Below are 15117 nucleotides of genomic sequence, written 5' to 3'. Positions count from 1 at the left end.
TGTGTGGTGTCTTGAGCGTACAGTAGGGTCACTGACTACATGTCCTCCTGCACTTTTCATGATGTGTATAACAAATGTCAAGAGTAGATAAAACCTTGAACTGTCTCACTTGGAATGTTAGGGGGCTAAACGACCACAGGAAGGCTAGGTTGGTACATGCATATTTGATACGACATGGTGTGGATGTCTGCCTTTTGCAGGAAACTCATCTGAACACCGCCCCTGCCCAAAGACTGCGCCACACCAGATGGGGGCATGTCTACTCGGCTATCTACTCCAACTATGCTCGGGGGGGTGGCGATACTGATACGACGCGGGTTGGACTGGCATGAGGGCGATGTCAAGTGTGACCCAGAGGGGCGATATGTTTGGGTACAGGGTGTTGTATGTGGAGTTTCGGTAGTATTCGTGGCTGTGTATGGGCCCAATGCTGACTCTCCAGGTTTCTTTCATAAGCTCTGGGGACAAGTGAAAGCTACTGGGTGCGATACAATTATATGGGGAGGCGACTTTAATGCAGTACTTGATGACAGAATGGATAGGAAGGGAGTGGCTCGCTCATTAAATCCGTTGGTGGGCTCCGCGCTGCGGGGATATAATGCTGGATGGCGCGCTGGTTGATGTGTGGCGAGGTAGGCACGGGGACCTGAGGGAGGGCACTTGTGTGTCAACTTATAGCGGCGCGTGGTCCCGTCTCGACTTCTGGCTAGTGTCGCGAGATGTAGCGTTGTGGACGACGCAGGCGGAGCACATGCCCCGCACGCTGTCAGACCATGCACCCTGCATGCTGAAGTTGCTACTTCCCGGGGGTCCTTTCCCGGCGTTCTCGTGGCGGCTCCCGCCCCAGGCGTTACTTGATACTGCATTCAGAGAGGAAATACGGACTGATATCACTGACTATTTTGAGCACAATGAGGGGTCGGTTGACACAGAGGCGACTCTGTGGGAGGCCTTCAAGGTCGTCATAAGAGGCCAGTGTATAGCCCGACAGGCGGGTGTATTAAGGGCGATACGGGGCACGCTGGTGGCGCTGGAAACTGAAATAAAACGACTTGAGCGCACTTTCTCGGAGGTTGGAGAATCAGAGGTGGCGGGGCTGTTGAAAGCCAAATTATTGGAATATGAGGAGGAGGCGTGGCGGGAGGTCAAGTTTCTAGTGAAATATGTAGAGGCGGTACGGCGAAGAAGGGAGACCGGGTAAGGTCCTAGCTAATATGATTAGACCGCCTCGTCCCGCGACTTACATCCATGAACTGCGTACAGCTGATGGTGAACTGCTTCATGACAGGGAGGACATCGTTGGAGCATTCTCCAAGTTTTATTCTCGGTTGTATACCAACACTCATGATACATGTCCAGTGGGGTTGGAGCCCTACCTAGACTCCATTGCATTGGCATGGCTCAATAATAACCACAGAGAATATATGGACCTCCCGATAGACGCCGGAGATGTGGCACTAGTCATCAGGAGCCTACCGCCTGACAAGGCACCGGGACCTGATGGTTTGGCAACAGCCTTCTATAAGGCATACGCAGATGAGCTGTCGCCCAGGTTGCTGGCGGTGTTTAGGCCCTGGAAAAAGGGGTGTTGCCTGCCACTATGCGTGAAGCGCTGATCATCACGCTGCTGAAACCAGATAAACCGGCTAACGATTTAAGCTCATACCGACCCTTATCTCTGATTAATGTAGATGTGAACATTTTTGCCAAATTGATTGCGAACCGGGTGCAACCAATGTTGTCGATGATCGCACTCCCTGACCAATCAGGTTTTATACCAGGAAGGGTGACCTCCCATAACCTGCGAACGATCTTCGCAGCATTACATTACCTACACCCCGAGATTAGAGCGGCTGTGGTGTTCTTGGATGCCACTAAGGCCTATGATACAATTGAATGGCCATATTTGTCCTGTGTTTTAGAGAGGATGGGATTCAGTACGTTGCTGATTAGGAAAATCCGCCTGCTCTACACATTGCCTACAGCCAGAGTGCGGGTGAATGGTCTGGTGTCTGAGCCTTTCCCCATCTTACGTGGTACTAGGCAGGGTTGCCCTTTATCCCCGCTGCTATTTGTTATAGCTATGGAGCCGCTGGCGGCGAGGATTAGGCAACATCATACTGCAAGAGGTATAGGATTCAGCTCTAGAAACCTTCTAGTATCACTATACGCGGACGATGTGACCCTTTATCTTACCAATCCTTCGGACAACTTGGACCCCATCTTGCGGGAATTTGTCCGGTTTGAGGGCTTTGCAGGTATCTCCATCAACTGGTCCAAATCAGTTATCTTTCCTCTCACGAATGCAACCGCGGAAGTGCACTCGGAATATCCCTTGCGTTGGGAGGCGGGAAAGGTCAAGTATCTGGGGATTTGGATTCGCCGGGACATTCAGGAGATTTGGGGCCTTAGCTTTGGCAGAGCAATGATGTGGCTGAGCGAGAAAGTAAAATTATGGGCTTCCCTGCCTCTGTCACTAACTGGACGGATAGCGCTGACAAAAATGATAGTGTTACCCAAATTCCCTTACCTATTCGTCAACATACCTATACCGCTTACAGCACACTTCTTTGCCACTTTGCGGTCACGCCTGGTGGAGTTGGTGTGGGCAGGTGGACAGGCCAGAGTGGCTTGGGACACGCTGGCACTGCCACTGCGACAGGGAGGTTTAGGTGCCCCAGATATAAAATTGTACGCCCTCTGTGCTCAGGCTCAGTTCTTGCATTTTTGGACCCACCCGGTTCCTTTTCAGCCTCACGTGGCAGTGGAGCGCGATGTGGTGGCGCCCCTTCCAATTGGAGTGGCGATATGCGCTAAGGCGGGGCGTCCCAGAGCAGACGTAGATACGGCTAGGATACTGCAGTGGGTATGGGAGGAGTTGTGCAAGAGGGCCGGAGTCCCACTGTTGTATGCTCCATCGCTTCCGCTATTGTATAACCCGATGCTGCCTTGTGTGGCTGATGGGATAGCTAGTCATCTGAATGACAAAATGCACCTCCACACATTTGCAGACCTTTTTCCTAATGGTAAGTTTATACCTCCCCCGGCGTCAGAAGAAGGAGGCACTGCACCTTTTTCTGAACTATTTCTATACCACAGACTACGTGCGGCGTGCCGGACGCTATTCGAAAGTTTTCCTGACGCGCCACCAGTATTTACAGCCTTGGAGGCGGTGGTGAGCTCCCCTTCCCCCCGAAAACTAGTAACCCGCATTTATCGCCATATGCAAAACATGGCACCGGGAGTGACGCCTAAATCTATGCTGTATCGGAATGAGGAGCTCCAGCCTGAGATTACTGAGGAACAGTGGGAGTTCTGTTGTGGGCAGCTTGCTGAGCTTTCGCCAAATTACAAGCTGCGATTAATACATTTTAAATACTTGCATAGGTTCTATATAACCCCCATCAGCTTGAGAAAAATGGGGCTTAGGGAGACAGATGAATGTTGGCGATGTGGGTCGGCCTTGGCCTCTTTTCTACATATAGCGTGGTCCTGCCCGAGGTTTAAGGATTATTGGTCCCAGATCTTTGTATTGGTAAATCAGATAGTGGGCCGCTCGGATGTCCCCTCCCCTCTGCTTGGGCTTCTGGGATATGTCAGAGACACTCCGCCAACAGTGCGCAGGCTGCATGCACTACTACTACTGTTTGCTAAACGGCGGGTGGCAATCCATTGGGGTAGGCAGAGGGTACCTGTGGTGAGAGATTGGCTGGCTGATGTAACTTACGGACACACGCAGTTAAATACATTCTGGGAGTTATTGCCGGCTGCTTCTAGGCCCCGTGACATCTGGGATCCGTTTGTGAGTTGGGCTCGGGAACATCGGAGCGGGAGGTTGGAGAGTGATGCTCTGAGTGAATGACCCCTGGGAGGGGGGGGCGGTGGGTGTTACATCGCACTTCTCTCCTCTCAAATCATGTGGGTGGTGTCTGTATCGCCAGAGTGTGCCTGGTTGCTAACCCTGTTTTCTTCCGCTACTGCCCTCTCCACATGCTAAAATAAAAGGTTGCGGCCCTTCGATCCCTCGAGCCCAGGCTAGAGACTTGTAATCTCTATTAATATGGACATGATGACTATTGTAAAATGTTCTTTGTTATTCGACACCTATAGCTTACCATATGTAACACACTAATGATGATACTTGGCAAGTTTGTTTGTTGTATTTTTTTATATTGTAAAATGCTCAATTAAAAAAAAAAAAAAAAAACACCTACCCCAGGAACTGTTGAAAATTGCACTGTGTCCAGTTTTAAAATAGCTTATTGCCATTTGTGTGAAAACTGAATATGCTATTTTGCTAATTCAAAGTTCCTAAAGTTCCTAAGTGAAATACCTTTCATTTAAAGTATTGTTTGTAAATCTTGAACCTGTGGTTCTTAAAATAAACTAAGAAAATATATTTTTCTATATGAAAACCTATTGGCCTGGAATTGTCTTTGAGTGTGTGTTCCTCATTTATTGCCTGTGTGTGTACAACAAATGCTTAACACTACCCTCTGATAAGCCTACTGCTCGACCACCCTACCACACAATAGAGCATTAGAATTATCTCTTTTTGCCACTATCTTACCTCTAAGGGGAACCCTTGGACTCTGTACATGCTATTTCTTACTTTGAAATAGTGCATACAGAGCCAACTTCCTACACCCATACATTACAATGTGGAGTGCCACAGGGCTCATCTTTGAGAACAACACTTTTTAATATATTCATATGTCCAGTAGTGGAAGTTGTTCTATCACATGGACTCACCCTGTTGTCATATGCTGGTGACACTCAAATAATCTTGGCCCTTACTCCTGAGGTTAGCAACACCTCCTCTCAACTCAATTCGTGCCTCAAGGGGGGTCACAGGCTGGATGTCCTTAGGTCCCCTTAAACTCAACGGTGACAAAACGAAGGTACTTGTTAGCAGAAACAATAGGTCAAGATGCATGGAACTAGAATGGCCAGATCAGCTTGGGAATTTGCGGATGCCTGCTCAGACAGTAAAAAGTCTAGGAGGCTGGATAGATGAAAAGCTCACGGTGGAGACAGGCCAGAAATCATGCGGGATCTTGTTTTGGCACTCTTATAACACTCAAAGTTTATACAATTGCTTCCATATTCCACCAGAAGGACAGTTGTGCAGGGTCTCCCAAAATCTTTGTTAGATCATGGGAACTTCCTTTATATAGGGAGTCCTAAATATGTGATAAGGACACTCCAAATAGTTCAGAACGTAGCTGTCAAAGTCCTTTATAAAATACCTCAACATCAATCAGCCTGACCAGCGCTAGCAGTTCTTCCCTGGCTCATAGTCCATCATGTTCAAGGCCCTCTCTATTGCACAGTCGGCCATCCATGGGAAGGGCCCGCTTATCATTCAGAACCTACTCACCTTTTACAATCCAGGGATAACTCAGAAACCAAGCAGTAATTGGCTCTTGGCTGGGCCAAAGGTCAAAAGAGCAAGAAGAGGTGGCCTCTCTTTTGCATATCTTGTCCCAAAGCTCTGGAATTCACTTCCTATGTACCTTAGAAGCCGGAAGTCCGAAGCTGGTTTTAGAAAACTTCATAAAACCCACCTTTTTTTTTAAAGTGGAAGCTCCTGCCATTTAGGCTCCATGCTGGTATACCGGAGAGACTGCTGCGATAAGCACTGGGAGGCCCAGTCGGGTACCTATGTGCCATATAAAAAAACATCTTATCTTGACTTGACTGACTATATATTTCATTAAGCATCTCTGTTTCAGGGCTAGGTGGTGTTTTAGGAATACTTGTTTGCTGTTGTCTGAACTGAGGATGAGGTCCAAAGCAGCAGGATTATTCAGTATCATGAAGGGGGACAGAAGGTCTTCTCTGGAAACTGCTTTAAGACAAAAAATCAGATTCATAGACATTTATTTTGTATGTTCAAACTTCTTGGTAATCTGGAGTGTAATATGAGTAAGTATTTTTTAATAATCCATAGTTAAAGCTTTACCTAACTTTCACACTGTAAACTGTTTTAATTACTTGCACTTATTCTAAAGATACAATTTATTAATATGATAATTTTGCTGTTAGTGTTGCCCAGCTTAGATATTTCTGGAAGCTGTACCACTCCTCCTTCACATCCCATAAGTTTTTCATCAAACGTACAAGGAACTCAAGTGTTTCTTCAAGGACCAGCAACTGGTGGGACTCCTGGCTTTAATAGACAACATTTTTCACCACACCCGTGGACAAATTCATCAAGTTCATGTATGTAACACCACTTTTACTAGGCTCTATCTATGATGTAGTGCCAGAGGAAAGCTTTCCAAATGCTCAAAATTTGCTGTTTGTGACTTTTTAATTTATTTTAGATTGGCTAGGTATCATGACAAAACATATTTTTTCCGTTTTAAATTCATAGCGTTTGTTCTCTAAATTAAATTCTAAAATGTTAAAGTTTGTATGATGTCCTATTTGACAGAGCTTTAATGACAAAATGATGCACAAAATGTACTTTCAAGCAGTCTTAGTGTACAGCTGTTGTGGAACTTTAACATGCTAAGGTGCTTCCTCTGGAAACAATCCCTTTTGTGAAGAAGTTTCTTAATTATAACTGTAACCTGTCTCTCTGTATCTCCTCTTCATTTGTGTTAGATAGTCCAGTTTCTGCTTTCAGTTCAAGATAAATCCACAGTGTTTGTTTCTATATTAGGTCTTGCCTACTGAAAGCTGACTGGTGGCAAAAAATATTTTTCTGTTGTATCCAGTATAGACTTAGTGTGGGCTTTGGATCCTCGTCTTGCTCATAGATCAGCACATTTCTTGTCTATCCCAAGTCCCCTGCTCCTGATTTGATGACATATTTCCTTATTCTTGTGTTAGTCGAGCACAATCAACATTTGTCTAACTTAGTTTTGACTGGATGAGTTGTAGTCTTTCACAGTTGGTGTCAGGCTTTGCCTTACTGCACAATATGGATTAGTCTGATATAGGCTTCTAGCTGCAGTTTGCTTACCTTTGTATTCTTCCCAGGCATCAGACTGGATCCAGGTTATTTTTCGTGACCAGTACCCCTGCGCACCAGTAGGTGGCGTCAATCGGCTCTACGGCGTCTGTGTTGTAAATGTTACAGATCCCGTATAGGTGCGACCCATCCATGCTGTCAGTTCTTTTTTTTCTGAGCCAGCTAGCACTGATCGGAGAGGGAGCTACTCCTCAGTCGTTTCTTGACTTGTCTTTTTTTAACTTTTTGTCAAACCTTTTTGAGGTTCATACCTCCTGGTCTGTTGCAATGTCATCACGTAAGACGGGCTTTAAACCCTGCAGATCTTGTCATCGGGCGATGTCGGTGACAGACCCTCATCTGTTTGTGGTGTCTGGAGCACGACCACAACCTGAAGTCGAGATCCGAGTGCTGGGCCATGTGTCCATAGGCTTTGAGGGAGCAGTCCCTAAAGCTGATGGCGGCCTGGCACGCAGCTCCGTGCAGGTCGAGGTCCTAGTGAGGAGGAAGGTCCCGGGACCAGTCGGGGAGTCACAAGTCGTCTTGGTCCCACTCCAAGTCCTTCTGACATTTGGGTAAGTCGAGGCACAGGAAAATGAGCAAGAAGTCGAAGAGGGCTTCGACTTCTCCTCATCTTTCAGCCGACACTACGAGGGAACGTCTTCATTCTAAGTCCCATTCGGAGCCTGGGTGGACTCCGTGCCTCCCCAAGTTTCCAGGAGCCAGCGTGACCCCTGTCCACTTAAAAGAATTTGATAAATTCATGAGTCTCATTTTTGGGTACTTTGACCCTGTTGGCGTGCCCTCAGGCCCCGTGTGAGTCAGAAGGGGGGGGGGGGCATTGGGTTCTGTGCCGGCAGCTTCTGCCTCAGCGCCGATGCGCTCCCAGGGATACGGGCCGGCGCTGGTCATACCACCTCAACCTTCCCCCTTCACCAGGCTCAGTGCCGACACTCCCAGTGCCCACTGGAGACACCATCCCCATTGTCATCCCCGACATGGAGCCAGATGAGTGTCACCCAACTCTGACTCCAGCAAGAGCTTTGCCTCCTTGATCAGATCCTAAGCCCTATTTGGGGACTCGGGGAAGACTAAGAGGGTTTGCTGGACCCTTTAGAAAACCAGCCTGGCATGAGGATTTGGGTGAAGCCAGTGGACTGGTCTCATCTCCAGATACTGGTAGCTTTCTCACCCTAACATGGCTAAGGAGGGAGCCTATTACACAGTGGTGGTAAGGGCGCTGAGGTCCTTGACCTTCAGTTCCCCTCAGTGGTAATCAAGACTTAACTATTGACCGAAGTGCTGCAACTGGGAGCTTGCACCTCAGAACCCCTGCGTCTGTTCAATAATGCCCTCAGAGATGTCCTTTTGGGTACCTGGTCCAAACCCAGCACAGATGCTCCTGTGAATAGAACGATTTCGCACCGCCATCACCCTACACCTGGGTACCCAACCCTCCACATGCAACACCCCACCCCTGAGAGCTTGGTGGTCCAAGACTCAACTTCTACGGTCTGTTCACTATTGCTCCCCCTGGATATAGAATCCAAGAGCCTGGACTCATTTTGGAAGAAGATCTTTTCTTCTGCCAGCCTTGCATTACGGTCCATGGATACCACATTCCTTTTGGGACGTAATTCCCATACTCTGTGGAATACAGTTGCGCAAGTTCTGCTACTGGCCCCGAAGGAGGCCTGGGCTGTAGTTTCTGGGGCTCTTACTGACGGGAGAGACGCAGCAAAGTTCACAATCAATTGTGGACTGGACACGACTGACTCGCTAGTTAGTGGTTTCAACACGCCCGGCTGAGGATGTCTGACTTTTCGGGGGGATGTCCAAGCTTTCCTTATGAACATGCACTTTGATGGCACCAGGCAGATTCGACGCTCAAGCCCTTCAAGGATTCTCGAGCTATGGTAAAGTCCTTGGGCCTCGCAGCGGCCCCTTGTCCCGCCAATCTTCCTTTCGCTCCTTTCATGGCTATGGAATGGAGTTCCAACTGCACCAGTTTCCGTCCAGCCACTGTGCCACGCATGCTGCCCAGCCTATGCATGGACAAGAGTGTGAGACCCACTGACCTCATGGGTCAGGTGGCCAGTAGTCTGGTCAACACCTTATCTGGTAGAGACTGTATCTAGCTTCAAATTCCTTAAGAAACGCACCTATCCTCCCGGCTCTGCAAAGGATTTCTAGGGGTGGGACTTCCCTTTCAGGGTCCTAGTTTTGACACACCAGTGGTCAGTGTTCTTCATGGCTCTACGCTTCTGGCATGTAAAGTTGTGACAAGAAACATTGATGGGCCTGGGCGGTGCCTATATAGGAACCCCGTTGTAATTTCTGGCACAGACATCGCCAACGACGGATGCAGAGCCAATCAATACCACCTACCTGCGTGCAAGGGTACTGCTCATAAAAAATCTTCTGGATCCAGTCTGACGCTAGATTTAGTCTTTACCAGATAAGGCATTACCGAAGGTAAGTAACTTGTCCTTCCCTCTCCTTCACTCTCAGCTTGTTTTCTGCACTACTCTACTACAATGGTATGTGACCTATTGATTTGTTGCTCCTAGCAGTCAGGGAGTCACTGCCGATTTTTGTCGCAGGTTGGAGCACATATGCTCCTTGCTTGTGGTGTACCCCGATTTTGCTTTATCCACTCGATATTTGGCATCTTCAAAAGTTTCAGAAATTAAAGAATCCCATTGTAGGTAGCTTTCCTTTGTTATTCTGTGTTACTTAGATTTAAAGCGGTTATGCATCATACTAAACTAACATCTTTGAAACAACTATTTTTTTTTTTTTAATGACTCAAGTGCCGCTGGTGCAGTTTCATCTGTCTTTTAACTTTTTCCACAATGACACATATCAGCATACTAATTAATTTTAGAAATGACAGCCTTGGCATTTAGTGCAGGTGCATGACCTTTTATTGCCCTAAAGATGTTCTTTAGGGAATAGGTGCAGATATACCACTGCTGGGTGTTCTAGCCTTTGCATAGGAGTTTTTTTTATTTAACTGACACTAAAAATCTGGTAACAGATGTAAGTGAAGAAAATTATAGGGAGAAAGGCTAATGGAAAGTGAGGGAAGGTATGTGAAAGTCAAAATAGAAGAAATTGGAAGGAAGAAGTCAATTTAAAAGGAACATCTGGAGGAAAGTAGAGTTTAGATGTGCCAAGTGTGGACACAGTATCTTGCAAAGTACTTTGGCTCGTTGGATAATTTTCAAACGTACCTGTAGAAGTCATAGAAGCACCCTGTAGTTTCCTTGCTCCAGACATGGCATTGTTCCTTAGTTCCTCTGTCCATCATCTCTAACAAAGAAGGATTTGAGAAATTTGAAAAAAGAGGCCGATAGAGAAAAGTCAGTTCCACAAAAGAACGTTACATACCACCGAAATGTAACACACATTCAAGCAAAATTAAAACAAAATTCCCTGAACATCTGAATTTGAAAAAAAAAGTATTAATATACATTAAAAGCATTGAATCTACTTGAATTATTTTCTAATTCGGTATAGAAATTCGCAACAAATTAAAATTTTCAAAAACTATCATGCATAATAAAGTGTGAGGCAAAAAGTAACCTTTTTTCACCCATTTTACTGAGTGTGCAGAACTTAAACAACTTTTTTTTTTTGTTATCTAATTTGAAATAAAATCGGTGCATTGATAGAAATGAATATTCACCAGCAAATAAAAATATTGAGGGGTAGGGTCTTGTATCACTTGTCGCTCTGCCTTATACTGCTCAACACCGTGCTTCATTTCTCATATCCTTATGTTTGCCATGCCTCTTTTTACGTGTCAGCAACTGTAAAAAAAAATAGAATACAGACTGAGTTGGAGCGACTGAGAATAAGGGAGATTAGCCCACTGAGAATGAGATGGATGAACCCATTAAGTTCACCCCGTTGATCTGCCATCTTAATTGTTTCTGTGGGCTGTGGCACTTTTTCTGTTTAGCTTCCATTACCATGTTGCCTTTTCACATTCAGAGGTTCTGGAAGATGATGGTGTTTTCATTATTGCCCTCACTAATACACCTTGATTAAGGAACTCTCCAGTGTGTTTGTGTCTGTCACAAAACTGCTTTGCTACTCTCTCCTCAGTTGACTGTCACTTAGTATGGACAGTTCAACTCCAAGAAGCAGATCACTGATTCTTCAGAGTGCTCGGATGATTACTAGCAGGAGAACAAGGGTGATATATAGTTGCTCTTCCACAGCCCTGAGATATTGGGTTCAGTAACTTGTCCTCTTCTTGGTGTTAAATTACTTTCTTGGATGTTTTACACACCAGCTGAAGATTTGCTTGTGCAGAATTTCTAATTGGCTCATTTTCATGCTGCTCTACAGCTGGTTTCTGATGGATATTTCTAAGGGCAGGTTTCTGACCTTGTGAATACCCCCAGGTGCAACAGTGGATCCGGAGATTTTTCTCATCATTGCTAATACACGCCGTGAGGTGGCGTCGTGCAGCGCCCTGTGGACCCTGCCCACCTCAGAAGTGACGCTGGAGCCACTTATAAGTGGCTCCCCTGAATGTTGATGCCAATTCTCTTCTTTCTGTGCCTTTCATTGTGGACCCTGAGGAGGGGAATGGAAAGCAGTCAACAGTCAGCACTAGATCTACACGTAGAGGTGTAGCACTGCCCTGAAAGAAAAGATCCTGACTGAAGGACACATACTAAAAGCCCAATGGTTCTGGCTAACACACTCTCGTGGCCCAATCCAGACCAATTAGGATGACCAGGTCCCAAACCCCAGAGGCACCCCTTGTGGGTATCCCTCTCAGATGTTTATTTGCAACAATAGCTATAAGATTTAAATTCTGTGGTATTAGGAGGTAAAATGTCCCATCCCGGCCTTGTTTCTTGTTTAAATCACAAGTTGTGATGTGTATAATTAAAGCTTTGGGTCATATATTTCCACAACACTTTGTGATGCCACAGTAGAACCTTAAGTTGAGTTTCATTTTCCTTATTGTACCCCATTTGAGCCAATTCATAGCTTTTCCTTGTGTTCACAAACCTTCAAAACAGTCATTTTCATTGTGCTCACTGTCACAGCTTGTCACATGAGTGAGAGGTAATCTCTGGCCATTTATCCACCAGACACCACCTTTCCTTGGGTAAACTGGTGTTACAGACTAGGGCTGTATTTTTGATGAAGATTGTGACGTGTTTTCATGCCCTTTTGGCATTTTTTTGCTCCACCTCACCCTTTGAAAGAGGAGAACAGGATTCACCGTTTGAATCCCAAAAGGACCTTGACCTTTTACATTGATTGTACCAAGGACCATCTGATGGATGGTCAGCTGTTTGTGGGCTTTGCTGGGGCAAAGAAGGGTAAGACGGTGCACAAAAAGACCATAACAAAATGTACAGTCCTTTCTTTTAAGATCTACTACTCATTGGCTAAGAAGCAATCCCCATAAAGTCTTGCACCGGAACCGAGGCTGCTACCAGTGCATCAGCATGCAGAGTACTTGTCTGGGACATTTATCAGGCCGCAGCATAAGTGTCAGTTCATATGTTCACATAGCACTGCTGTCTTGATGGCAGGGTCTGGCGGAAGGGACACTTTTCCTGTTTTGTCCTGCAGGACTTTCTGGTTTGTCTTTCCAGACCCCGCACCTTGAGACGTATTTCTTTGGTATCTGTGGACAAGGTGAGAGTAATTTCCAGCTTGAAGTATCCATCAGAAGAAAAGTTACTCACCTACAGTAACACTTTTTGTCGAATACTCTCTCTCTGACCACAGATTACTCACCACCCTTCCACCGCCCCATTCTGTGGAAATAACTTTTTTTTCCACCTGTAAAGAGGTCCCAGTTTAGGGCACTGAATGGTCCGAATCAAGAAAGAAACTGATGTCAGCGTTCATGGAATGGTGCTTGTATGTGGCTCCAATGTCCTTTATGAGGCAGGATGGAGTTGATCCATAGCTGCACAATGCCACCTGCTGGTGAGTAGGTGTATTGCTGAGAAAAATCTCCAAATCCATTCTGGCACTTTGGGAGTGTTCACAAGGTAAGAAATCTGCAGTCTGTGTATTCACCAGAAAGAGTATTACTGAAGGAAAGCACTTGTTCTTATGCATCAATGTCACAGGTTGCAATCACTGCAGCAGCAATTACTGTATCAGTCCTTTCACCTATTTCACTATCTCCCTGTTTCTTCAAGCCCTGTGAATACCCAGGCCAATGTGAAAATGACTACACGAGAAGCTAAGTTTAGCCAGTTGAGACAGGCGATGAGAACTGTAGTGACGACCATGGACAATGTAAATGTTGGAAAACCTACTTTACTGTTAAACTAGGGAAAGGCAACTTGCACCAAGAAAGAGTACCTTTATGCCTCAATGGCTGCCTCAGCTCCCCCCAATGCCCTCAAGCAGACTCAAAGACTCATGCGAATGCCGAATTCCGAACTTGCTATTTCTTGGTATCTGAGCAGCAATTACAGGGCTCGAAGAGATGATGTCCTTGTTTCCTGGAACCCATTCTTATAGGTACTTCTAATCTCTTGCATGCACCAGACTGGATCAAGAAAGGTGAAATAGCTCTTATGTGCTGATAGGTGGGGCCTCTGCTCTGGCTGTTCTCCAGGAATACCACCTAATATGCCATCACAGAGCAGTGTAAGGCACCACCCTTAAACTCTGACATCAGTTCTGTTTTTTTTTTTGCTCCCTTCGCTGCATCTGGAATTGGTCTCCTCTGAACATTTCCTACAAAAATTCTCTTTTTTTTTTTTAATAAAATGTCTTTCCTGAAAACTTAAGGGCTTAAACGATGCTGCTCCTACACAAGCAGCTGTTATTTATGAACCCTTGCACATCTGTTTATTATGCGGGGCGCTCAAACACGACTCGAGGTCATGCACATTAAAGCCATTAAGGAGTGAAAGGCAAAGCTTTTTATAGCTTGCACCCAAGAAACACTGGGTCAGTTCAGACTGTGGTCTTACTGCGAACCACTGCAGACCCCTCTCTGAGTTGCATTTGACCAGAAAGTTCTCAAAGCAGGCTGCTTCCAGGGACAAGTTCTCCAGGAAGAAACTCACAAACCACCACAGGCGAAACACTTAAGCTCGCTGTATTGCAGCCACTCAAGTGTAAGTAGTTCTGGTTAGCTGATTGGTTCCTCAGCTTAGCCTTGAAGTTGTCTATGGAGCCAGTTTTGGTGAGAATGCATCCAGCAGTAGATTCGGCCCTGACTCGAGGACCAGAGCCCCCAACTCAGTTTCCAGCCTGTAGTGCTGACCCTTACAAATTGCAGCTTTCACTCTCACTATGCTAATCCTCTTTTGCTCCGCATTGGCTCCTGGCTCCTCTTGTGCCACCTGCAAGCTCCAAAAAGCCAACCGGCACCCTATTGCACTTAAGTCGTCAATCCATGTCACTGGTTAACTTTGTTTATTCTCCTGATGATGTTCAGTCTAAACAGCCTCCTCCTCTAAAGGTCTTGCTGGTTGCACCACATCTGCTGCCAACTTAAGATCTGTTAGAGAGTGATGAATTTTAAAAAGACAAAGGCCGTTTTATTCTAGTTCCCACATTGAACACAAAAGTTGTTGGAGGAGGAGAAACTTTAAAGGCCCTTTCCTCGTGATGAGTATTAAGGCAAGTTTGAGGGGCTTTTTGGCTCTGATTCTGACCCCTTTCAGTTTCTCAGCATAGTTTATCATAATTTGTAATTGTATTTAAATGGCGCTTACTACCCCCAATGAGGTATTGAAGCAATTTATACCAGGCAGTACACTTCTCCATGATTCAGGGTTAGTGGTTACTCCCGTGTTACTGGTTATGTTAGTTATTAGGATGTCTTGTGTGCTCAATAAGTTTTGTGCACCCAACAAGTCGTTCCATGCATTCATTCCTGTTTCTTAATGGTGGACTAAATTAACAGGCGTTGACAGTGATCGTTAGTGAGGGGAAAGTGATGGTTTGTGAGCTCATTTACATGTTTGATGGCATTTATAAATGTTAGAGGAGATTGGCCGATGAGCCTTAACTAAGGTTAAGCTGCTCCTGTATTGCTTATGTTCCAGTTCAGGTAGAGCCTGGCCTGGCTGCTCGGTCTGGACTGTTCCTATTGGAGCAGTATCAAAACGGATTTGCTTATGAATGGGTCCAAACTGAGGTAGCAT

General features: G+C 45.8%; 1 protein-coding gene across 3 annotated transcripts in view; it reads left to right on the top strand.

Annotated features, from left to right (window-relative positions):
* Positions 1–15117, top strand: part of ANKHD1 (ankyrin repeat and KH domain containing 1) — an 896896-nt gene that overhangs the window by 705964 nt on the left and 175815 nt on the right. For all 3 annotated transcript variants that reach the window (XM_069199295.1, XM_069199294.1, XM_069199296.1), the window contains exon 30: positions 6049–6225. In XM_069199295.1, coding sequence (XP_069055396.1) covers positions 6049–6225 — 177 coding nt within the window. The remainder of the gene's footprint in view (positions 1–6048; positions 6226–15117) is intronic.

This window comes from Pleurodeles waltl, chromosome 7, assembly GCF_031143425.1.
Source record: "Pleurodeles waltl isolate 20211129_DDA chromosome 7, aPleWal1.hap1.20221129, whole genome shotgun sequence".
Taxonomy (NCBI): Eukaryota; Metazoa; Chordata; class Amphibia; order Caudata; family Salamandridae; genus Pleurodeles; species Pleurodeles waltl.
Note: the sequence above shows the minus strand (reverse complement) of the source record. Positions and strands in the feature narration are given on the sequence as shown.